General features: G+C 36.0%; 1 protein-coding gene across 3 annotated transcripts in view; it reads left to right on the top strand.

The window, feature by feature from the left end:
- Positions 1 to 24,900, top strand: part of ARHGAP42 (Rho GTPase activating protein 42) — a gene marked incomplete at both ends in the record, with an annotated part of 296,405 nt that overhangs the window by 214,025 nt on the left and 57,480 nt on the right. For 2 of the 3 annotated variants that reach the window (XM_079708719.1, XM_079708718.1), the window contains 3 exons: positions 3,501 to 3,602; positions 13,321 to 13,431; positions 22,993 to 23,097. In XM_079708719.1, the coding sequence (XP_079564845.1) occupies positions 3,501 to 3,602; positions 13,321 to 13,431; positions 22,993 to 23,097 (318 nt within the window). The remainder of the gene's footprint in view (positions 1 to 3,500; positions 3,603 to 13,320; positions 13,432 to 22,992; positions 23,098 to 24,900) is intronic. The other variant, XM_079708720.1, reaches the window with a different exon arrangement.

Raw genomic sequence — 24,900 nt, 5'->3', positions numbered from 1 at the left:
CTAGAATAAATCCCACTTGATAATGGTGTATGATCCTTTTAATGTGTTGTTGGATTCTGTTTGCTAGTATTTTGTTGAGGATTTTTGCATCTATATTCATTAGTGATATTGGTCTGTAATTTTCTTTTTTTGTAGTATCTTTGTGTGGTTTTGGTATCAGGTGATGGTGGCCTCATAGAATGAGTTTGGGAGTGTTCCTTCCTCTGCAATTTTTTGGAAGAGTTTGAGAAGGATAGGTGTTAGCTCTTCTCTAAATGTTTGATAGAATTCACCTGTGAAGCCATCTAGTCCTGGACTTTTGTTTGTTGGAAGATTTTTAATCACAGTTTCAATTTCATTACTTGTGATTGGTCTGTTCATATTTTCTATTTCTTACGAGTTCAGTCTTGGAAGGTTACACCTTTCTAAGAATTTGTCCATTTCTTCTAGGTTGTCCATTTTATTGGCATACTGTTGCTTGTAGTAGTCTCTTAGGATGCTTTGTATTTCTGCAGTGTCTGTTGTGACTTCTCCTTTTTCATTTCTGATTTTATTAATTTGAGTCCTCTCCCTCTTTTTCTTCATGAGTCTGGCTATTGTTTTATCAATTTTGTTTATCTTCTCAAAGAACCAGCTTTTAGGTTTATTGATCTTTGCTATTGTTTTCTTTGTTTCTATTTCATTTATTTGTGCTCTGATCTTTATGGTTTCTTTCCTTCTGCTAACTTTAGGTTTTGTTTGTTCTTCTTTCTCTAGTTCCTTTAGGTGTAAGGTTAGATTGTTTATTTAAGATGTTTCTTGTTTCTTGATGTAGGCTTTTATAGCTATAAACTTCCCTCTTAGACCTGCTTTTGCTGAATCCCATAGGTTTTGGATCATCGTGTTTTCATTGTCATTTGTCTCTAGGTATTTTTTGGTTTCCTCTTTGATTTCTTCAGTGACCTCTTGGTTATTTAGTAATGTATTCTTTAACCTCCATGTGTTTGTGCTCTTTACTTTTTTTTCCCTGTAATTTATTTCTAATCTCATAGCATTGTGGTCAGAAAAGATGCTTGATATGATTTCAAGTTTCTTAAATTTACTGAGGCTTGATTTGTGACCAAAGATGTGATCTATCCTGGAGAACATTCCGTGTGCACTTGAGAAGAAAGTGTAATCTGTTGTTTTGTGCTGGAATGTCCTATAAATACCAATTAAATCTATCTGGTCTATTGTGTCATTTAAAGCTTGTCTTTCCTTATTAATTTTCTGTTTGGATGATCTGTCCAATGGTGTAAGTGGGGTGTTAAAGTCCCCCACTATTATTTTTTTTTTATTTATTTATTTTTTTTTTTAGCAGTTTGCGGGCCTCTCACTGTTGTGGCCTCTCCCGTTGCGGAGCGCAGGCTCCGGACGCACAGGCTCAGCAGCCATGGCTCACGGGCCCAGCCACTCTGCGGCATGTGGGATCCTCCCAGACCGGGGCACGAACCCTTGTCCCCTGCATCGGCAGGCGGACTCCCAAACACTGCGCCACCAGGGAAGCCCCCCCCCCACTATTATTGTGTTACTGTCGATTTCCTCTTTTATAGCTGTTAGTAGTTGCCTTATGTACTGAGGTGCTCCTATTCTGGGTGCATATATATTTATAATTGTTATATCTTCTTCTTGGATTGGTCCCTTGATCATTATGTAGTGTACTTGCTTGTCTCTTGTAATATTGTTTATTTTAAAGTCTATTTTATCTGATATGAGTATAGGTACTCCAGCTTTCTTTTGATTTCCATTTGCATGGAATATCTTTTTCCATTCCCTCACTTTTAGTCTGTATGTGTCCCTAGGTCTGAAGTGGGTCTCTTGTAGACAGCATATATATGGGTCTTGTTTTTGTATCCATTCAGCAAGCCTGTGTCTTTTGGTTGGAACTTTTAATCCATTCATGTTTAAGGTAATTATTTATATGTATGTTCCTATGACCATTTTCTTAATTATTTTCAGTTTGTTTTTGTAGGTCCTTTTCTTCTCTTGTGTTTCCCACTTAAAGAAGTTTCTTTAGCATTTGTTATAGAGCTGGTTTGGTGGTGCTGAATTCTCTTAGCTTTTGCTTGTCTGAAAAGCTTTTGATTTCGCCTTCGAATCTGAATGAGATCCTTGCCAGGTAGAGTACTCTTGGTTGTACGTTCTTCCCTTTCATCACTTTAAGTATATCATGCCACTCCCTTCTGGCTTGTAGAGTTTCTGCTGGGAAATCACCTGTTAACCTTATGGGAGTTCCCTTGTATATTATTTGTCATTTTTCCCTTGCTGCTTTCAATAATTTTTCTTTAATTTTTGCCAATTTGATTACTATGTGTCTCGGCATGTTTCTTCTTGAGTTTATCCTGTATGGGACTTGCTGTGCTTCCTGGACTTGGGTGCCTATTTCCTTTCCCACGTTAGGGAAGTTTTCGACTATAATCTCTTCAAATATTTTCTCTGGTCCTTTCTCTCTCTGTTCTCCTTCTGGGACCGCTATAATGTGAATGTTGTTGCGTTTAATGTTGTCCCAGAGGTCTCTTAGGCTGTCTTCATTTCTTTTCATTCTTTTTTTCTTTATTCTGTTCCACAGCAGTTAATTCCACCATTCTGTCTTCCAGGTCACTTATCTGTTCTTCTGCCTCAGTTCTTCTGCTATTGATTCCTTCTTGTGTAGTTATCATTTCAGTTATTGTATTGTTCATCTCTGTCTGTTCTTTATTTTATTTATATCTTTGTTAAACATTTCTTGCATCTTCTCGATCTTTGCCTCCATTCTTTCTCTGAGGTCCTGGATCATCTTCACTGTCATTATTCTGAATTCTTTTTCTGGAAGGTTGCCTATCTCCACTTCATTTAGTTTTTTTTTCTGGGTTTTATCTTGTTCTTTCATCTGATACATAGCCCTCTGCCTTTTCATCTTGTCTATCTTTCTATGAATGTGGTTTTTGTTCCACAGGCTGTAGGATTGTAATTCTTCTTGCTTCTGCTGTCTGTCCTCTGGGGGATGAGGCTATCTAAGATGCTTGTGTAAGTTTCCTGATGAGAGGGACTTGTGGTGGGTAGAGCTGACTGTTGCTCTGGTGGGCAGAGCTCAGTAAGAGGCATCTTTTTTGTGTCTGGGAAATATGATTCCTTGAGAAGAGTGTGCAAGTGGTTATCTAAACTGGTTGTATATTAACTCATCTGAATCACCAAAGAGCCTAAAAGGGATGTTTTCTCTTGGTCCTATCACAGGTCAGAATTTCTTGTTGAGAATCAGTTATAATGTGTTCAAAGGGATTCTACTGTAGGCAGCCTGCCCCCTCCATACTATAGTTTCATGAACTTCTTTGAGAGCAGAATACATACTCAAATTATTTTGTTTCACATCCTTCTTCCTACTCTACTTCATCAAGCTTTGCACATAGTTGAAGCTCACTAAATCTTTATTAAATATTTTCAGTGGATTTTTGATAGGGATGGTGGAAATCAAGGTTTTCTTGATTCTCTAATTTGAATGTTTTGTTGTGTTTGTGATCTCCTAGGATGGAAAGAAGAAATTTGACAAGGAGAGTGAAAAATACTATTCTATTCTTGACAAGCATTTAAATTTGTCTGCAAAGAAAAAGGAGTCTCATTTGCAGGAGGTAAGTTTTTCCAAATAAAATGTGGAAAGGGCATTAGCATTGTCATGTGAAGTCCAAAGTTCGAAAAGTAGACATTATCTTAGAATCTGCTCCTCTTTAATAAAATAATGATAATAAGAATATTTAAGTTAATTGAGCACTTGCTACAGTCAGGCACTGTGCTGAGCATTTTACATGGCTTGTGACATTTAATGTTAAGAGTTCTAAGAGAAAGATTAGTATTTCCTTCAATAATGAGAAAGAGTGAAACAAGGGTATTTCTTTTTCTTCTTGTTGGGCATATTTTAAATAGCAGAACCTACCAAATTCACGTTATAGTATTTATATTAAGTTAAAAATACCTGTTTTTAAGGTGTTGCATCAGCATTAAGGGGAAAAAAGATACATATACAACTACATGTTTTAAAATCTCCATTATTTTATGTCAATTTTCTGAAAGAACAAGTCAACAGTCAACATTCTTTATATGCATATAGTGACATGTACAGTGTATGCATATAAGGAATCCATTTCTTGCTTTTTTCTGAAAATTTCTTCTCATTGGTAGTGTTTCAACTATAATTAGTCGAATCGAATAGTCCTTTTACTGAGGAATAGTGATGGGATATGTTTTTCTAAAAAAAGGCTCTCATGTCTTTAATCTTGGCAGCAACCAAATCTTGACACACCATCCATCATTCCCCCAGTGTACAGTGGTGTGTCTCAGAGCTGAGCTGGGAGTTGTTGAGCTAGTTCCCCTACAGCTCATCACTGCTCTCCAGCCCTTCATAGGGAATCGTGTACTGTGCTGAGCCTCCTTTCATCTCTTCTTCCTCTCCTCTCTGTACTTCTAGGGACTGTGGTGGGGAACCTCTTTCAAATGCCTCCTCCTGATCCTCTAGCAAAGCCACCTCCCTTCCTGAACTGTTTTTCAAGTTCAGTCTGGTCCTCTGCCCTCCTTATTCCTATTCTTCTTTCCCTGACCTCCATATTCAGCCATAAAGCATGCTTGATGAGTTAGAGTTCAAATGCAGTGGAACAGTAGTCCAAAAGGCATGGGAGGGTTGCTTCTGATTCCTTTTTTCTATACTCTTATGTTCCCCTAGAGTGAATTGAATTTCTTCACTTAAAAATGTTTAACATTGGGAAGTTTTATTATTTAAATATGTGTTCATTATAATGAATATCTTGTTATTAACACCTGCTGTTAAAATAGGACAATTTAATATATAGCTGTGGGCCTATGGAAAGGTTTTGGGGTTAAAGTGAAATGGAGAAAAATCAGTTATTAAGGAAGATTATATTTTTAATTTTCATGGACATATTTAATCTTATGAAGTACTATGTTGTTATTTAATATTATGTCCACATATTCCAAACTTCTTAAATGCTCACATATCTCTTTAAACATTGCGTTAGAATAAACCTAAGAGAGAATGTGGTATGTAGATGAAGTAGAAAGGGCTCCCCTAATTGTCACCATCATGTACCAAAGGCTATGACCAAGTACCATTTTAAAAATCGACTGCCTCAGAACACTCTTTGACATAAATCACAGCAAGATCTTTTTTGACCAACCTCCTAGAGTAATGAAAATAAAAACAAAAATAAACAAATGGACCTAATGAAACTTAAAAGCTTTTGCACAGCAAAGGAAACCATAAACAAGACGAAGAGACAACCCTCAGAATGGGAGAAAATATTTGCAAATGAAACAACTCACAGAGGATTAATTTCCAAAATGTACAAGCAGCTCATGCAACTAAATATCGAAAAAACAAACAACCCAATCCAAAAATGGGTAGAAGACCTAAATAGACACTTCTCTAAAGAAGATACACAGATTGCCAACAAACACATGAAAGAATGCTCAACATCACTAATCATTAGAGAAATGAAAATCAAAACTACAATGAGGTATCACCTCACACCAGTCAGAATGGCCATATCAAAACATCTATAAACAATAAATGCTTGAGAGAGTGTCGAGAAAAGGGAACCCTCTTGCATTGTTGGTAGGAATGTAAATTGATACAGCCACTATGGAGAACAGTATGGAGGTTCCTTAAAAGACTAAAAACAGAACTACCATATGACCCAGCAATCCCACTACTGGGCATATACCTTGAGAAAACCATAATTCAAAAAGAGTCATGTACCACAATGTTCATTGCAGCTCTGTTTACAATAGCCAGGACATGGAAGCAACCTAAGTGTCCATTGACAGATGAATGGATAAAGAAGATGTGGCATGTATATACAATGGAATATTACTCATCCAGAGAAAGAAATGAAATGGAGTATTTTGTAGTGAGGTGGATGGACCTAGAGTATGTCATGCAGAGTGAAGTAAGCCAGAAAGAGAAAAACAAATACTGTATGCTAACACATATATATGGAATCTTAAAAAAATCAAAAATGGTTCTGAAGAACCTAGGGGCAGGGCAGGAATAAAGATGCAGATGTAGAGCATGGACTTGAGGAGAGGCGGATGGGGAAGGGTAAGCTGGGACGAAGTGAGAGAGTAGCATTGACATATATACACTACCAAATGTAAAATAGATAGCTAGCGGGGATCAGCCACATAGCACAGGGAGCTCAGCTTTGTGCTTTGTGACCACCTAGAGGGGAGGGATGGGGTGGTGGGAGGGAGGCGCAAGAGGGAGGAGGTATGGGGATATATGTATACATATAGCTGATTCACTTTGTTATAAAGCAGAAACTAACACACCATTGTAAAGCAATTATACTCCAATGAAGATGTTAAAAAAAAAAAGAATTAATCTCCAAAATATACAAACAGCTCATGCAGCTCAATATCAAAAAAGCAAAAAACCCAATCAGAAAATGGGTGGAAGACCTAAATAGACATTCCTCCAAAGAAGAAAACAGATGGCCAAGAGGCACATGAAAAGATACTTGACATCACTAATGATTAATGAAATGCAAATCAAAACTACAAGGTGGTATCACCTCATACTGGTAAGAATGGCCATTATCAAAAAATCTACAAACAGTAAATGCTGGAGAGGGTGTGGAGAAAAGGGAACCCTTTTGCACTCTTGTTGTGAATGTAAATTGATACAGCCACTATGGAAAACAGTATGGACATTCCTTAAAAAACTAAAAATAGAACTACCTTACCACCCAGCAATCCCACTACTGGGCATATACCCAGAGAAAACCATAATTCAAAAAGACACATGCAGCCCAGCGTTCATAGCATCACTATTTACAATAACCAGGACATGGAAGCCATCTAAATGTCCATCAACAGAGGAATGGATAAAGAAGTTGTGGTACATATATACAATGGAATATTACTCAGCCATAAAAAAGGAACAAAATTGGGTCGTTTGTAGAGATGTGGATGGACCTAGAGAGTGTCATTCAGAGTGAAGTTAAGTCAGAAAGAGAAAAACAAATATCATATATTAACGCATATCTGTGGGATCTAGAAAAATAGTATAGGTGACCTTATTTGCGAAGCAGAAATGGAGACACAGACGTAGAGAACAAATGTATGGATTCCAAGGGAGAAAAGGGTGGGGTGGGAGGAATTGGGAGGCTGGGATTGACACATATGCACTATTGATACTATATATAAAATAGACAACTGAGGGGAACATACTGTATGGCACAGGGAACTCTACCTAGTGCACTGTGGTGACCTAAATGGGAGGAAAATCCAAAAGAGAGGGGATATATGTGTATGTATGGCTGATTCACTTGGCTGTGCAGTAGAAGCTAACACCAAATTGTAAAGCAACTATACTCCAATAAAAATTAATTTTAAAAAAATCAACTGCCTCAAAATCAAGGGTAGTTTTTAGAGTCTCCAAAGGGTTATCAGGTTCCTGGTTAGTATGAGAGGCCACCCTTAGATAAGACATTGCTTAAACCATCAAGAAAATGTTAACTTTATCATAATTTTCAAGTCCTCTAGAGTTTATGCTTTAATTTTCCCTGACAACCTACCTCAATATTTAATACTTGTTAGTTGCCCTCAATCCCTTGAGCTATGATAGAATATTCATTCTGGTTTTGTATTTAGAAAAACATAGAAAAACATAACACGGTTAGTAACATCCTCCACTTGCCCCCCACGACACATACACTTTTTTTCCAGGAGGCACAGCCCGCAATGGAATACAACACAGATATTGTGCAGAGAAACTCCTCAGAGCATATAATGTAGACAAGGAAAAATGTAGCTTGCCTTTTATTTATTCCTCTGCCCTTCCAGGAGTCAAACCAGTTATAGGGTGATGTTGCCACACACGTATTGAATTCTGTAACGTGGCATTAAAAGTCATTTGTTCCCTTCCAGAGCAGCTCCGGTCCTTCTGTCAGCACCAAGCCTATTAAGTTCTCAGAAAGACCCCTCTGTGCCTTCTCACTGGCACAGCTGACTCTTTGTTCATTTTGCTCATGGAAAATAAGTGACTGCACATTACCAGGACTGAATTAGGGGTCAGCTTGTGTTGGTAAAGCTCCAAGGCCATCAACTAGATGGACCACTGGAGTAAACAGAATTGGAAACAGACTCGTCAAAATTATGGGCTTTAGGGGCTTCCCTGGTGGCGCAGTGGTTGAGAGTCCGCCTGCTGATGCAAGGGACACGGGTTCGTGCCCCGGTCCGGGAAGATCCCACATGCCGTGGAGCGGCTGGGCCTGTGAGCCATGACCACTGAGCCTGCGCATCCGGAGCCTGTGCTCCACAACGGGAGAGGCCACAGCAGTGAGAGGCCTGTGTACCACCAAAAAAAAAAATAATAATAATTATGGGCTTTACAGTAGGTGAAAAGAAGTAATATTTGATATGTGAATGGATAATTTCTTTCTAAGCATAAAATAAGAGGAAGAGATCATAAAGGAAATGTAGAAAGACCAGAATGCATGAAAGTAATCTATTTCAAAAAAAATTCAATCAAATTAAAGGCAAAGTGTTAGGAAATTTATACAATATATGACACAGGATAACCATCTCTTATATATAAGATGTGTTTGCAAATCAATGTGAAAAAGATAAAGACTTTAGTGGGAAAAATGGGGTAAGAATATGAAAGGGCACTGCATCAAAGAAGAAATATAAACCATAATGAATATTGTAAGTTTCAATGTCACATTTATTTAAAAGTGCAATTTAATAATAGTAGCAGCATGTTATTTTATTTTCTTAAAATTTAATGTCCATTGTTAGTGAAGGTATGGGAAACTGAGCACACGTTTGCTTTTCTGGTGGTAATATGAAATCAGTCAATAACTTTTGAGGTAAATTTAATATCATATTTCAATCAATGTTACATGTACAAGATAGTTGAAGTGATTTTATTGATAGAAACTTGCCCTAAAGAAATGATCAGAAATAAGCATAAAAATAAATTGTATAAATATGTTGATCCAAGAGTTACTCACAATGCAAATTTAAAAAACATCTGAAATGGTACAAAAGAGTGATTGGGATAAATATACAAATATAGCTTGGCCAAAAATGGAATTGATATGGCTGTGAAAAGTTTTATTTGGAAAATCATTTAAAGACATTTGGAAATATTTTTTGGCCTAAGAGGAAAAAAAACAAACAGGATTTAAATCAGGATGTACACTATTATTTAGGTTTTTTAAAGTAAGTTTGTGTTTGTGTGCATGTTACACATCAAAATATTGATAGTGGGGCTGCAATTTTTATTTTCTTTACATTTTCCTGTTATAATAATGAACAATGAATAAACATATAGTAAGGAATATGTATTACTTTTATAGTTATGAAAAAAGTAAAGGGATTCCTTTTAGGAACCCAGAGTTTGGGTTTCCATCTGTCACTAAATACACTTCCAAATGTTCCTCTTCTTCCCACTTCCTGAGTGAAGGGAATCCCTCCGGTTCTACCTTATAGCTCTATTCTTATCCTTCAGTTTGTGTCCCTACTAGTTCTGCTCCTTCCCTATTGTCTGTAACATCTCGGCGAGTATCTCCCACCATCATACCTGATCACCTTTGCACTTCCACTGACTGGTTACCAGGACTTCAGACTACAACACCTTAGTGACACATGTGAAATCTCACACATTTTCTCAAATTTGCTTCTCACTTCTTTAATTCTGTTAATGCTGGTATTATTTCTTGCGTCAAAATTATCTTTGACTTTTCTTTTCCCCCTTGCTTCTCACACCCACATCCTTCAACTTCTCTTTCTAGGATATACCAAACACCTTTACTCTTATCAAATAAGAGCTCTCCTTATACTCACATGCACCCAGCTTTACCATTGAATCAACACGTTCTACCCTGTCCTCACTTTAATCTTCTTGAAGTTCACCTCTGATCTTGTCCACACCCTCCTCAAGCTTTTGCATGGTTTATAGGATGACATTTGCACTCATTCTCCCTATTTTGCCTCAATTCTCATTTCTGACTGTTTCAAACCAACCCTTTCAATCTACCTACCGAAACATAACTTCTCCTGACTTTATTCCCTCACCGAAACTCTTCTTTTATCTCCATGTAGTCTAACCTCTCCATTCTTCAGCATCCAGCCTAAAACCTTTCTCCTCTGGGAACGATTCAACAAGTATCACCTGAGCCTTTTTCCTCTATTTTTGAATTGAGACAGCTTATTGTGGTTGGGGAAGAAGTTAGGTACCTGCAGAACTATGTGGTTTTCTTATGTAATTAACTTGGTTTCTTACTAGAATGCCTTTGCCACATAAATAACAGCTTATACCTGTTGTTCTGGAATAATTACTACTCCCTTTCAGTTTTAAAAGTTTAGACAATAAATTACATAGTTATTCTACTTCTCCAGTACAAAATACATGACAGCTGCTAGTGGGTATGTAAGTAAGTATCTGCTACGCACTATGAGCTTGAGTACTAAAGGAATTCATCTGAGGTAAAAGAATGTCTTTCTAAATCTTGTACGGAAGAAAAGAATTAAGCTATTGTATTCTTTTAGCACTGTGCATTCTAGCTGACCTTGCAAAGCAGATTCGGTATATTGAATTTAGTTGTTGAAGTCTAGGGGAAACCAGGCACAAAATTCCAAGAATCCTCTCCCAGTGGAGACACATAAGACTTAATTCCCCCAGCAATGAGTTGTGACAACATGTGTGAAATGTAGTCTACTAGAAACTCATAGACTGAGTGCCCATGGTCTTTATTGAGGGCTGGTCATATAGGCACCCTCTGCTCGTCATGTACCCAAATTCCAGACTCCCAGAAAGAAAGCAGGTGTTCCAAATAAACCATACTGTTTGCACAGTTTCAGCATAGTGAACTACTCTTATCAGTTAGGCTGGTGGGAACCCTCCCAAAATCCACATTCCCATATGCCAGGCAAGAGCCAACCTTGTAAGGAGGCCTTTCAGTGGATAGTATTCATGCCTGCTCTGCTAACTTTTTCTGCACAGCTTTCTTGACCAGAAATAATCATTTTAGGCTCCAAGATGTCTCAACATTCTAGTTTGTTCCTGTGTGCTAGTTGACACAAAGACTATCTTTTAAAGTAAATGAAAGCTTCAGAAATAACTTGTAGAATAGACTATTATCTCTGAGACTGAAATTATTCTTGCATCCTTTACACCCAATGGTGTACTGAAGCTTTCTCTTGGAGAGCTGACTTTTTCATCTCTTTCTCGTCACTCGTTCAGTGATGTTGTGTTTGTGATTTGGAACTGGCTCTTTTGGGAATATTTTACCACAGAAAACAGCAAATACTGCAAATCAGACATCCTCCCCCACCTACAAGAGAGCCAATTTTTAAACATTTATTAGCATACCACCACCTGTACCCCCTTACCATTTGTTCTATACATAGTGTTTTCCTCTAAGCAATGGTAAAAAGAAAATATATATGATTTGTGTGGAATAATGACTTTGGGTGCTGAGAAGCTTCTGGTCCAAATTTCTTACCTGATTTATGTGTTCTTCTCATATATTAGTTTATAAACTTGAAATTCTCAAGTTTAAAAATCCCTACTGAGTTGCTTATAATATTGGGCCATTTTAAATTATATAAATAATTGCATAGCAAGTAGTAAGTATATATAATTATTTTTAAAGGTCTTTCTTTCAAATGAAGTTTTAAGATGCTATGCTAAGCCAGAAATCCTAATTTTATCTTTCTTTAAGCTTTTGTTTGTTAAATTATCATTGTAAGATGGCTACAAAACAATGTCCTATTTCCAAGTTGTTGTTGGCAGATACTTGGTATTCCAGAAAGGCCATTCTTTTCATCTGCTTTTAGTAATCTCAGCTGGCAATGAGGAGTGTGTAGCTGGGCAACGAAAGTAAAATCATGCCTCCCTACTAAACCAAAGTCAGTTTTAAAGACAACATACAAGGACGATGGTGGGCATAGAAGTGGGAAGAGAATGTGCATGGTATTGATGGAGCATGATTCATTGCTTAGAACCTTTGCATTTGGGGGCTCTGTTACCACTATTATCTCTGTAAGAGTTTACCTAATATGTGGCTCTGCTGTTTAATATTCTCAGATGATTTTTTTAACATCTTTATTGGAGTATAATTGCTTTACAATGGTATGTTAGTTTCTGCTTTATAACAAAGTGAATCAGCTATAAGTATACATATATCCCCATATCTCCTCCCTCTTGCATCTCCCTCCCATCCTCCCTGTCCCACCCATCTAGCTGGTCACAAAGCACCAAGCTGATCTCCCTGTGCTATGTGGCTGCTTCCCAATAGCTATCTATTTTACATTTGGTGGTGTATACTACTCAAAGCTATATACAGATTCAATGCAATCCCTATCAAACTACCAATGGCATTTTTCACAGAACTAGAACAGAAAATTTCACAATTTGTATGGAAACACAAAAGACCCCAAATAGCCAAAGCAATCTTGAGAAAGAAAAATGAAGCTGGAGGAATCAGGCTCCCAAACTTCAGACTATACTACAAAGCTACAGTCATCAAGACAGTGTGGGACTGGCACAAAAACAGAAATATAGATCAATGGAACAGGATAGAAAGCCCAGAGATAAACCCATGCACATATGGTCACCTTATTTTTCATAAAAGAGGCAAGAATATACAGTGGAGAAAAGACAGCCTCTTCAATAAGTGGTGCTGGGAAAACTGGACAGTTACATGTAAAAGAATGAAATTAGAACACTCCCTAACACCATATACAAAAATAATCTCAGATGATTCTTCCTCAATTAAATCCAAACATTATGCAGTTTTCATGATCTTTTATAGTGTGATTGCAGCCTTGCTTCTCCCTCCTTCCTTCCATTTACTTACTCTGAAGGCAAACTCTGTCAGACTCTTTCATGACTTTTTACTTTTTCATGGGAGTGACCTTGTTTTTATCTTTGACTCTTCACGGCCAGTTATTTATCTTAAGATTCAACTCAGAACACCATCATTTTCTCCCAGAATTTGTCTCTTTCTTGTGATTCGCATAGATTTTCATATATTTTTACACGCCCCTTTTATAATAAATTTTTAATGAATGTTGTGTGCTTGCTCTGTGTGTGTGTGTATGTGCATTTTTCTTCCCATTCGAAACACTATAAGCTCTTGAGGGCAATGACTGTGTTTTCCTAGCCTCTGTATTCCCAAGACATAATAATTGCTATATTCAAACTTTTTGAAGGACTTAATTTTTTAAAAATTATTTTAGAGTAAAACAGGATTTGAGTTCCTCTCTAACAGAGAACCTTCAGTAATCGCTCCCTGTGTCATGATTTGCCTTTTTTATGCTTTTTAGGCAGATACACAGATTGACCGAGAGCATCAAAACTTCTATGAGGCATCACTAGAATATGTCTTTAAAATTCAAGAGGTTCAAGAAAAAAAGAAGTTTGAATTTGTCGAACCGGTAAGATTTATTTTCCCTATAAAATAGTAGGTAGAGTACATCTCTGAAACAAAATTTGCATTTTTTTCTGTTGAAAATTATGTTTTTTAAAAATAAAAGGAGAGAGAGGAGTGGGGGAGGGTGAGTAGGTGGAACACAGAGCACTTTAGGGCAATGAAACTAATCTATAGGACACTGTAATGGTGGATACATGTTATTCATTATACATTTGTCAAAACTCATAACATGTACAATACCAAGAGTGAACTGTAATGTAAACTATGAACTTTAATAATAATATGTCAATATTGGGTTATCACTTGTAACCAATGTACCACACTGATGCAAGATGTTAACAATGGGAACTCTGTGTGGGTAGGGGCCAAGGGAGGCTCTTATTAGTTATCTATTTTATACATATTATGAATTCTATAATTTCTGCTCAATTTTTCTATAAACCTAAAACTGCTCTAAGAATAGCCTATTGATTTAAAAAACCTAAAATTAAAAATTAAGACGTGTATATTACATATACCTAAGGGAATATACCTCACCACCAAAGTGACCCATTTACCAAACCTTTAGTTGAAGGGAGAAGAGGTAAGCCTGTATTTCTTCCTTTGTTCCACCCTGCTTCCCTGCAAGGCTGGGACCTGCCTGACTTTCCAGTGAAGTCATTTATTTTCCTAAGTCAGTGTAAAAAGTAATGGATTCCCTAATGTAAACTGCATTATAGAAAAAGAACAGGTGGCTGGTCTTTATAAGCTTGCTTCATTTTCTTAGCATTTTTTTCCCAAGTAATACCCTAATATGTTACCATATTGCCTGAGTAGGCATCTTCATGAGGTATCATCTATGATGAATAAGGGTGAGTTCTATAGCCAAGATAGTGCTCAGTTCCCATGTGATGATGGAGTAGCAATCATAAAATATGTAAGAAATCAAATATATAATTTAAGCCATACTTTTCTTCGTAGGTCAGTTTATAAAAAAATCTATTTATAATGGGAAATAAAATACCCTATTCCTATTTTAGTGGAGGTGACATGGAGAAGGGAAGATCCATTTCAAAATATATTTGAAAATTTTATTTCCTGATGAAAACCCATCAGTGATTCCCTAAAGATGAGAAACTGAGACAGAGCAGAGTCTGGGAAGAGTCATCAGCCCCTGCCTGGCTCCCAGCACCTCTGCTTCACTCCTCTCCCTTCAGCTGTAGCCACCTGACTTTCTACTGAACACTTGGCAAGTTTCTAAGGCGAGCCCTTCAGCTAGAAGGATTTAAGGAACCAGAGGCCACACCACAGGCTCAGGGATTTAACTTTAACCCTTTATTTGGGATGACAGCCTTGACTCCAAGTTCTGTTTGCCAAAGAGCTAAGTCCTTAAACCCCTTAGGGTGAATTGATAACCTCTTATTTAGCATATGCTTTGAGGATCTGATTAAAATTTTTTGGGGGGCTGTCCGAAACTCATCTGGGGTTCATGGACAACTGGTCAGCCTAATAAGCCCTAGTCAACGAAGATGACTAATGCTTAAAATTCCTACTCCCCTTCTCATGGAGTAATAAGTTCTGTCTCTGAAGTCTATCATGGTTTTTGAAGCCTCTCTGCTTGCTGGCAAACTTCCTCCTTATGGCCTGCCTCTTGGAATTTCTGACTTTTAGCTCTTTGTTAGAATGCCCCCATTAATTCTGATGGTTTTCCTTCATACTCCTTCATTACCTGTTCCCATTCCCTTCAGATACTGTGGTCATCTTCTCTGTGGTTCTTCCTTGCACCTAGAATAATCCTTTTATATCTGTAGTACCTGTCTGTCTCTGGAGAGGTATGCAGGTAGCCTATTTCCCCATCTGAGCCTCTTTTATAGCCCATCCTGTCTGGGAACAGTGAACTAGACCATTCTGTAAGGTGACATCAGGTATATAAAGAAAAGGTTGTAAAATTGTTTGCTCATAGGTCACAGAAGTAATGATAAGAATTTATGAATTCCTGTGATAATATAGGAAGAGAAATGGAAATTATCCTTCAATTGAAATGTGTTTTCTTCTCTCCCTCTACTGTATCCCGAACTGGGATGGTCTGATAAGTCTTCTGTAATGCATGCCTTTCTGTTGACACCACAATCAAGGTCAATGTTAAATTTGTCCTTCTTCCAAAATATTTTCCTGGCTGCTGGATTTTTCCTATTAGAATGTCTGGCCAAACCAAATAGTACTGTCAGTTTAGTCTCCTTCTCATTTCCAGCCGCAAAGTCTCATCCACGGGGTTTTACTTAATTTCCACCCCAATGTTGAGAAGAATAGAAACGGGAGCAATAGAACATGGTCATGGTGCTCTTTAGGTTATGCATTTACAAATCAATTTGCAGGAAAAAGGCTTTCAAAATTTCAAAAACAAAGCCTGGAGGAGCTATAAACATAAAAGAACATGAGGATACTTTAATATCTTTGCAGGGTTTTTTCTGCAGAAATCCAATTCCTATTGCATAAAATTTTATACTGCAGAAATGAAGCAGTCTATGCTAGTTTAGCTGAGATTTATGCATTAGAGTAAAGCAAAATACTTTAGGGATGCAACTAATCTCATACAGATTGTATGATATCAAGTAGAAAATATAAATAGTCCTGGTGATTCCCATTAAATAATATTCTTACTTTGTGATGATCATTTGAGATGATTTTACATTGTTTCAATTAATATCAAGATCCTACAACAGTTGATCTTTGAACAACATGAGTTTAACTTTGTGGATCCCACTTATATTTGGATGTTTTTCAGTAAATACCGCAGTACTACACAATCTGCTGGTTGGTTGAGTCTGAAGATGCAGAACGTACCAAGGCAGGACTGTAAAGTTATATACAGAGTTGCAAAGGTTGTGTGTGTGTGTGTGTGTGTGTGTGTGTAGGCATCCTTAATTCCCAAATTGTTTAAGGGTCAATTTGTACTTATGATAAAACTTCTACAGAATATTCAGATAATATTAGGAATAGATGTTTCTACAGTGTCATTACTCTAAGGAGAATCTAGGTCTAATACAAGGAAAAAAGAGGGGTCATTTATATATTTTTTATAAATTATTTTTGAAGTATACAGAAAGCCAGCTATTTAAACTCAGTTCTCCATTAGCTCTATGATTTTAATGGCCTTTTCCCCCCTCTGTTTATCTATCATATTTTATTTAGAAAATGATGGTAGCTAACTCATGATTTCAGACCCATACTACCCAGTATGGTAGCAACTATTTGTGTGTGTTTATCAAACCCTTGAAATGAGACTAGTGTAGATTAAGATGTGCTCCACGTGTGAAATAGATACTAGATTGAAAAGGCTTTAGTACAAAAAATTTTAGAAAAGCATTTGAAATATCATTAAAACCTCTTCTATATTGATTACATGTTGAAATGATAATCTTTTGAATACATTGTATCAAAATATTAAAGTTCACTTGGTTTAAATTTCTTGTGACTACCAGAAAGTTAAAAATTTCACATTGGTTTGCATTTGTGGTTCACATTATATTTCTGTCCAGCAGTCCTAGCTGTAACCTTTCAGATTTGCCAAAAAGATATTTGAGTTCAGGTCTGTAATGGGGGAAATGAGATCAGCAAGAGAGAAACATCATCTCCTGACTCTTGACCGTAAGATCCTCCTACTTCTCAGAGTTGCCCGGAGTTTCTGAGAATTTTGAGGGATTAGGAGAAAAAGCTTGAGAAGTAGCTGAACATGACCAACCTACCTAAGAGAGTTTAACCCCAGTGTCTCAGAAGTCTGTTATGGGACATGAAAGTTTGTGGTTCAGAAAACCAAAAGAATCTTTTTATGACAACTTCTTTATGGTTCATTCAGCTGCAGTTGGTGTATGTTTTGATTATAGCCTTTGAGCGTACTTAGTTGGGACTAATGTTTTGTGAGCAACTACTATGTGTCCCATGTTTTCTGTGTTCTCCCACATGAACCCCACCATGGCTTTATTATTAGTAGTTGTTATCCTTCCAGATGAGGAAGTTAAGTCACAGAAAGATTATTAGTTGCCTGAGGTCACAAACCTAAAGAGGGGGAGAACCAGGAATCCAGAATGCAAGTTATAGTTTTGTACCACCTATACTGCCTTAATGGCTACTTGATTACAAAAATTAGTTCTTCTTAATACTTGCTCTGACCAAATAAAATGGATGACCCTAGAAAATTGGATTATAAAGCTATTTTGATTCCTTAAAATTAGAAAAAGAAAGTAAGAGATTGATCTTTACTTTGGTAAAGGTACTTGAGTCAGGGCACTTACCTGTCCATTCATTCACCAGTTCTTCCATCCTTCTTTCATCATCCTGTTTTAAGTTGTCTCCCCAGGCCACAGGTGACTGGCCACTTTCCATGTAGAGACAGAAAAGTATAATGGCTGAGTGGCAATAAGATGGAATTTGGCTTCAGTCTTAACTGTGTGAATTTGGCACACTTTTCAAATTCTGTGTGCCTCAGGTTTTTATCTGTCAATCGAATAAAATTTGTATGTAGTTCCCAGGATTGTGATGAGTCTCAACCGACGAAGGTAATGCATAGAGTAATTGCCTGGTTCATTATTAACATCATCAAGGTATCAGCTAGTGTGAGCTCTGACATGGACTGTTATTACTAGATATGAAAACAGTATTGATGAATCATTTATTAGTGTGGCTTCAAAGCCAGATAAAGCTTTTTCAAAAATACATTTTTAATCTTAATATGCTTCAAAGTATACATCTAAATTCCATAATAACATTTTCATTTTAGAGTATTTTTTAGACTTCATTGTAGTCTTTTTGAATTATGTTTAAAATTCATATGATAAATGAAAATAAACTATTAAATATAAACTAAAGCACACTGCTTTTGATCCTCTTCCCTTATTCTGCTGAATTTAATTTTAAATCATTTTCTGAAGAAAATTTCAGGTAATTTAGTTAACATGCTTTAGTTTTTTAACTTACTATGTCATGAAGTATACTATAAAATGCTTTGTGGCTTCTCTAAAAAAGTTTGAATAATTTTGAGACTGAACACCAGCTACTTGCTAAGTTAAAAAAGACTATCAGATAGTATATAGACTTTCAGGTCTTGAAAGTCAAACCTTTTGTGTTCTTTTTCAATATGATTGGTTAGCCTTAATGTAGAAAATTTAATTTAGGGTAAATTAAAGTGAGACTATAAGATAATGTCATTTAAAAAAAGAAAAACACTGTAGGACTAAAGGTTACATTTGTATCCTGCTGAAAAACCTAAGTGCAATTATTCTATAAAAATGAAACAATAAAGCTCTCCTCAGCTCGTATATTTTTAAATAAAAACTGTGTTGGTTTTTGGATTTAGTTCTAGATACTGTCATTGAACATCTGAAATTTATAATAGCAGTTAGATAGTGAATAGAATTTTGGAAAAGTAAGAAAAAAGCATTCTATGTGTTTGGCTAACTCATCCCCTTGTACTTCATATATGGGAAAAGAATCTAAAAAAGTGGATATATGTATATGTAAAACTGATTCACTTTGCTGTATACCTGAAACTAGCACAACATTGTAAATCAACTATACTCCAATAAATTTTTTTAAATAAATTAAAAATTAAAAAATTAAAAAAAAAGAAACTAACCAAAAAAAAAAAATCCATCATGAAAAAGCCTGTTCTAAACGTAGCTTCTGCTGGGCTTAATCACATCAATGGCCACATTACCTTCTTCATTCCCATTTAGTTAAAAAGATAAGCTGACTGTTCTTCCTTGTTTTTGTTCCTTTACCACAGAATTTTACCTCTCCCTACTGCTACTTCATCTGAATTCCATCCCCTTGAGATCTTAGAAATTCTTACCTTCAGGAACTCCAGTGAGACTTTACTGCTGAGGCAGTATATAGCCATGACTTCAAAAAATTTTGGCTTTTTAAATTAATTGAACCTTTGTACATATCTATTCATTCATTCATTTGTTCTCCCATCCTTCTTTCATCACGCTCTTTTAAAAGTTGTCTCCCTAAGCCACAGTTGACTGACCACTTTCCATCCTTGACTCTCTTTTTTTTCTCATTTATTGGGTTAGATTTTGATACTTTTTCATTTCCATTCAATAAACTCCTCTGAGCGCCCATGCATTAGACTTAAAACACTCTGTAGTCATTCTGAAGCTGTCCTCTAACATGTTTTTGTTTCCTCCAAGTAAAGAATAGCAAAGACTACAGCAGTAACTTGCAGGCCAGACAGCTGTACAGGACGAAAATTGATGCCTTGCCTTTGTCCTACTTTTCCAATCTTCTTAGAGATTTCAGTGGCCAAATGTAAACATCTGTATAAGATTTTGATCTCTTTTAGTGCGTTGTGGTGCTCTGTGTATAAGTGTTTGTTTTGTTTTGTTTTTTAAAAACAGCCTTATTGAGTTGTATAATAATACACATACCATTTGGTTCACCCAGTTTTTTTTTTAATTATTTTTTTTTATTTAACAAATTTAATCAGTTATACATATACATATGTTCCCATATCCCCTCCCTTTTGCGTTTTAATTCGTTTTTGTCTGTGGTGTGACATAGGTGTCCAACTCTATTCTTTTGCATGTGGCTATCCAGTGGTCCAAGAATTCTTTGTTGAAAAGACTATTCTTTATCCACTGTATGGTCTTGGCACCCTTGTGGAAAATAAGTTGACCGTAGATGTATGGGTTTACTTCTAGACTCTCAGTTCTCGTCCACTGAGTTATATGTCTGTCCTTGTTCCAATATCACACTGTGTTGATTATCCCAGTGCTGCTCAGTTTGGACAGCAGTCATCTGGAATTACTGGAATTACTGCAGATTGCTTCGGAGGTCTGACCCTCACTCGCATGCTAAACCCTGACACCTTTTTTCACTGTGCTATTCACAGTATCACTGGTAACTGTGAGCCCTTAAGGCTTGAAACCTGGTGATTAATGGGCTGGGAAATTATGAATAGCTGTTCCCTTACTGACTTGTAATGGGTTTTGCTAAATGATTATCTATAAAGGCAGTATCAGTTTTTACATTTGGTCAGGTTTTTGGAGTGGAGGAGTCATTTGATTCTAAAGCCCTTGGGAATAATGAAATGCTATATGAGTTTGTCCTGATGATAAAAGTGCCTTTCTTAATAGTAAAACCTAATCTGTCTATCTAGTAGTTTGTAGTGATTATTGTTGTTTAAAAGTTAGGTTTACTTTAAGGTAAGCTGAGACAGTAGTCTTTTTCCCACCACTCCACCGACTCAGGCACACTGAACAGAGAAAATGACACGTGGGAGATGCAATTCTTAAAGATTGTCAGGCTGTCCTATTAAGTTTCCTTAATTTAACATCATGGAATTTACTGAGGATGAAATGAATGAGTATATATTGAAACCTAAGAAACATTTAACTTTGCTACCATCTAGAGGCAGTTACTTCATACATGCTGTCTTTATTAAACTTTCCCAGATGCTACTTCCAAAGTAGATGTGGAACAAAAGTAAAAGATAGGTGGTTCTTTGTATGTAATTTTTCTGTACCTCCCAAAGAATTGTACTGTTCCTAGTGGGTGCTCGGCATGCATTGTGAGATTAAAACATATTTGTTTGCTACTAAGTGAATCTGAATTTTACCAGAAGTTGCCAATAGGAGATGGATCTCAGGGAATTGGGTGTTTCATAGGAATATTTATTGCAGATATTCTTAAAGTATCTTCTTTATAAGTTAGATTCTTTGTACTTAGCATGATATTAGAATAATATCTTTCTTTTATGGCATCCAGTTCCTAATAAGACAGTTTACTTGTGGGCTAATTATAGACATTAAAAAATTAAACAATACTCCTTCCAACAACTTCATAAACTATTATTCAGATATTTAGAAGGCCTAAATACTTCAAAAGTATTTTCTTATTTTGTCTCTGAAAATCTCTAAATCTACATATCCAAGCCTGTTAATTAAAGGTAACTTTAATCCTATTTTAAGATACAGTTCTTTTTAATTGGGCCACAGTATGTGCAAACTATATATCTTAAATTATTGGGTAATTTAACAAATATAGCGTCCTTTTAGTAAAGGATAAGCTATTGAACTTTAGTTTTGATAATAATTATTGATGTAAAATTGACAGTGTAAAATAGTCCTAAAATTTGCAAACAATACATTTTGACACATTATCAGGGACTGTTGAACAAGTGAAGGAAATTCTTTAAAATATAACAACTTAAGGGCTTCCCTGGTGGCGCAGTGGTTGAGAGTCCGCCTGCCGATGCAGGGGACGCAGGTTCCTGCCCCGGTCCAGGAGGATCCCACATGCCGCGGAGCGGCTGGGCCCGTGAGCCATGGCCGCTGAGCCTGCGCGTCCGGATCCTGTGCTCCGCAACGGGAGAGGCCACAACAGTGAGAGGACCGAATACCGAAAAAAAACAATATATATATATATGTAACAATTTAAAACCAATTTGAAAGTATATGCTTTCCAAAACGAACATAATTTTGTAAGAAATTGACTTGTTATAGGAAGAAGAGCATTAGGTCATTGTAGGATCAGTATTTAACTGTTGGAAATCATAACACACATCCATACCAGTTGATGCTTAGCTGAATCCTCCTTCTTCCCCAGACAGAGGAAATGACGGGACGTTATTCACATATGAAAATGGTTTCAAATTGTGTTTCTTCCTTAATTTAAAATAATAGTTTACAGACATATTATGCTATTTGAATTAGAAAAACATTAGCCACTTCTCAAAAATATTTTCTAACTTTATTGTAGGAAGAAGTTGTGGATGAGATTGAAGTGGTGGACATGTCTGTGGAATAAAATCCCAGTGAATTAAATGAAAAAAATTTAAGTAAATTATTTTTCAGTTATAACATTTCATGTAAACAACTGTGTCCTGTAACTCTATGGAGAGCTGCTCTTGCTTTACAAATAAGAACATCATAAATAAGCGCACATGAATTTGGGATTAGAAGGCTAGGATCATAGAAATTGTGCTTTTCTAAAGAAGATTTTACTCTAGCTCTTACGTGAAAGATCTGTATCTAGCTCCATGTTTTTGCTCAACTCTTCCCTCTGTTTTGAGTTCTTCCTGCTGCTTGCTTAAGTGTTGTCTGTTTAATACCCAAACCAGTACTGCCACCTTGTGATATTTTTCTTAATTTCATCTGGCCATTCTATTCCTTTCATTGGGTACTTTCATCTCTAATTTACTGGTTTAGTCTTCCTCACATCTGCACATATTTGACCTCCCTATTTTGGTTAGAATCTCTTCTATGTTCCTTTGGTCTTTATCCCCATTAATGTTCTCTCCTGGATATTTCGTCAGTGCATTGGAAGATTAGAGTACTTAACTTGACTTGACACCTGTCCATGACAAGACTTAAATATTAAATCACATCTACCAAAAAGAAAATTTAACTTCCATGTCTTCTGTTTCACATCCATAATTCTAGTGCCTACTTAGCTAAGGAGATTCAAAATTTTTTAGCTTGAGAGACTAGAATGAAATATAATTTCTCTAATTTATTATATTTGATCATCATTTTTTAAAAAAACACGTTTTCATGGTTTCTTTTGTATCTCTTTATTTTTGCAGCTTTTGTCATTCCTTCAGGGTTTATTTACTTTTTACCACGAGGGATATGAACTCGCCCAGGAATTTGCACCATATAAACAGCAGCTGCAGTTCAACTTGCAGAACGTAAGACTATACCTGTTCTCACTGCCTCTCCTTAGTGAATAAGATGATCCCAGGGCAACTGAGTTATGACCAAATTGAACCTTGGAATCTTTTAAAAACTTATCTAAGTACAAAAAAGCTCACTCGTTTAGAAAAACCACTTAATAGATTTATTATTTTTTTTTATAATTGCTGGTTGAAAGTATGCCAGGAAAGAGTAAATCTTATTAACTCTTTAGAGTTACAAAAATATGTACTGGAAAATTTCATAAAAATAAAAATATCTGAGGTGCAGAAATATTGGAAGCTTTTGCCTTTATCTAGTGTTTTCATTATTTTACTGGGTGACCTTAGGCAAGTTGTATTTCCTGAGAGGGCAGAATTTCTATATTTGTGAAATGAACAGGTGGACTTTCACACTCTGTCCCTTTCCTCCCTGAAGTTGTACTATTATATAGCTGATATTTAGTGTTTTGTAAAAATAAACTTAAATGTGGTTTTGAAGCATTCATAATAGCTGCTTTAAATCTACAGGGAGAATTATTTACAAACATCCTATCTATTTCTGTCAGGGTTTATTTTGTAAAGTTCTCCAATCAATCCTTTTAATATCTGATTGCATAGTTAGACAAATTCTGACTTACATATGCTGAACACCAGTTACACTTTAAAAAAAAGTTAGCCGATCCATTTCTGCGTTATCAAATATGACAACAAAATCTTAATTGTTGAGGATTTTGTATAAATGAAAAGTTATTTCTGAAACCCTGTCTAGTACTCTATAGCTAAAATAATTTGTGAAGGTTTCACTTAATTTTCTACAAAAAGCCTGCCTTTCACTCCTTACCTGATTCTTGCCATTATGAAGATGTTCAGCAAATAGAAATATGGAATTGGAGTGTCCCATGAGAAATATGTGATTGGATTTATTCCACCTGTGTTTCGAGTTTAGCTTTTTATTTAACCTAGATTTTCTAGCAGAATCGATTTCACGTTCAGTTCATTCCATTGTTTTTCAATATGGAATGCATTTGGGCTTTTTCAGTAAATATTAAAAGGGAAAATTATAAAATCCAAAGTATTTCATTATTTATTTCCATATTAAATGCAATTACAGTAAGATTCCTGGGATTTGAGAACAGGAGACAGGTAAAGTATTAGAAAAAATTCTGATCCTTATGTTTAAAAGGGAAAAGTGGCAAAAGTGGCAATTAAGAAAACTTTCTTAACTTACTTTGAGGTTCAGGTCTTTTAGTAGGGGCCATAACAAAATCTTAGAGTTGGGTGGTGATGATTTGTATGTTTCCAAATGAATATTGTTGAGATAATGTGGCCTGAATACAAAATTGATTTTCATAGAGAAAAGCCTTATGCTTTCTATGTCTTCCCTTAAGTAAACTTGCTATGATGTAAATAAGCTATTTCTTACAATAGAAGAAGTTAGAACTTGGAAACCTATTCATTTTTATGAGTTAATTTATGCACTGACTTCTTGATAACTATATTAGGATTTCTGAAAAACAAACTAAGTGATATGTCTTCAAAAAAGTGTTTGGAATAAAAGTGATGAACTTCTTTCTTTCTTAAGTGTCACATATATCAAAAGTATGTGTATTTATTTTAATCCCCAAAAGAAATTAAGTCCCTGTGTATCTTCCTTTTTACCTTAGGTATTATGGCATATAGAACTCTATTTAGTTAGTATTGTGTATTTGTAAAACTATAAGTTGTCCCCTAGGTAATGTTAAGTGGGAAATTGGACGAAACACACACACACACACACACACACACACACACACACACGGAGATTCAAAGAGAAACATA

The sequence above is a fragment of the Hyperoodon ampullatus genome (assembly GCF_949752795.1).
Source record: "Hyperoodon ampullatus genome assembly, chromosome: 7".
Classification (NCBI taxonomy): domain Eukaryota; kingdom Metazoa; phylum Chordata; class Mammalia; order Artiodactyla; family Ziphiidae; genus Hyperoodon; species Hyperoodon ampullatus.
Note: the sequence above shows the minus strand (reverse complement) of the source record. Positions and strands in the feature narration are given on the sequence as shown.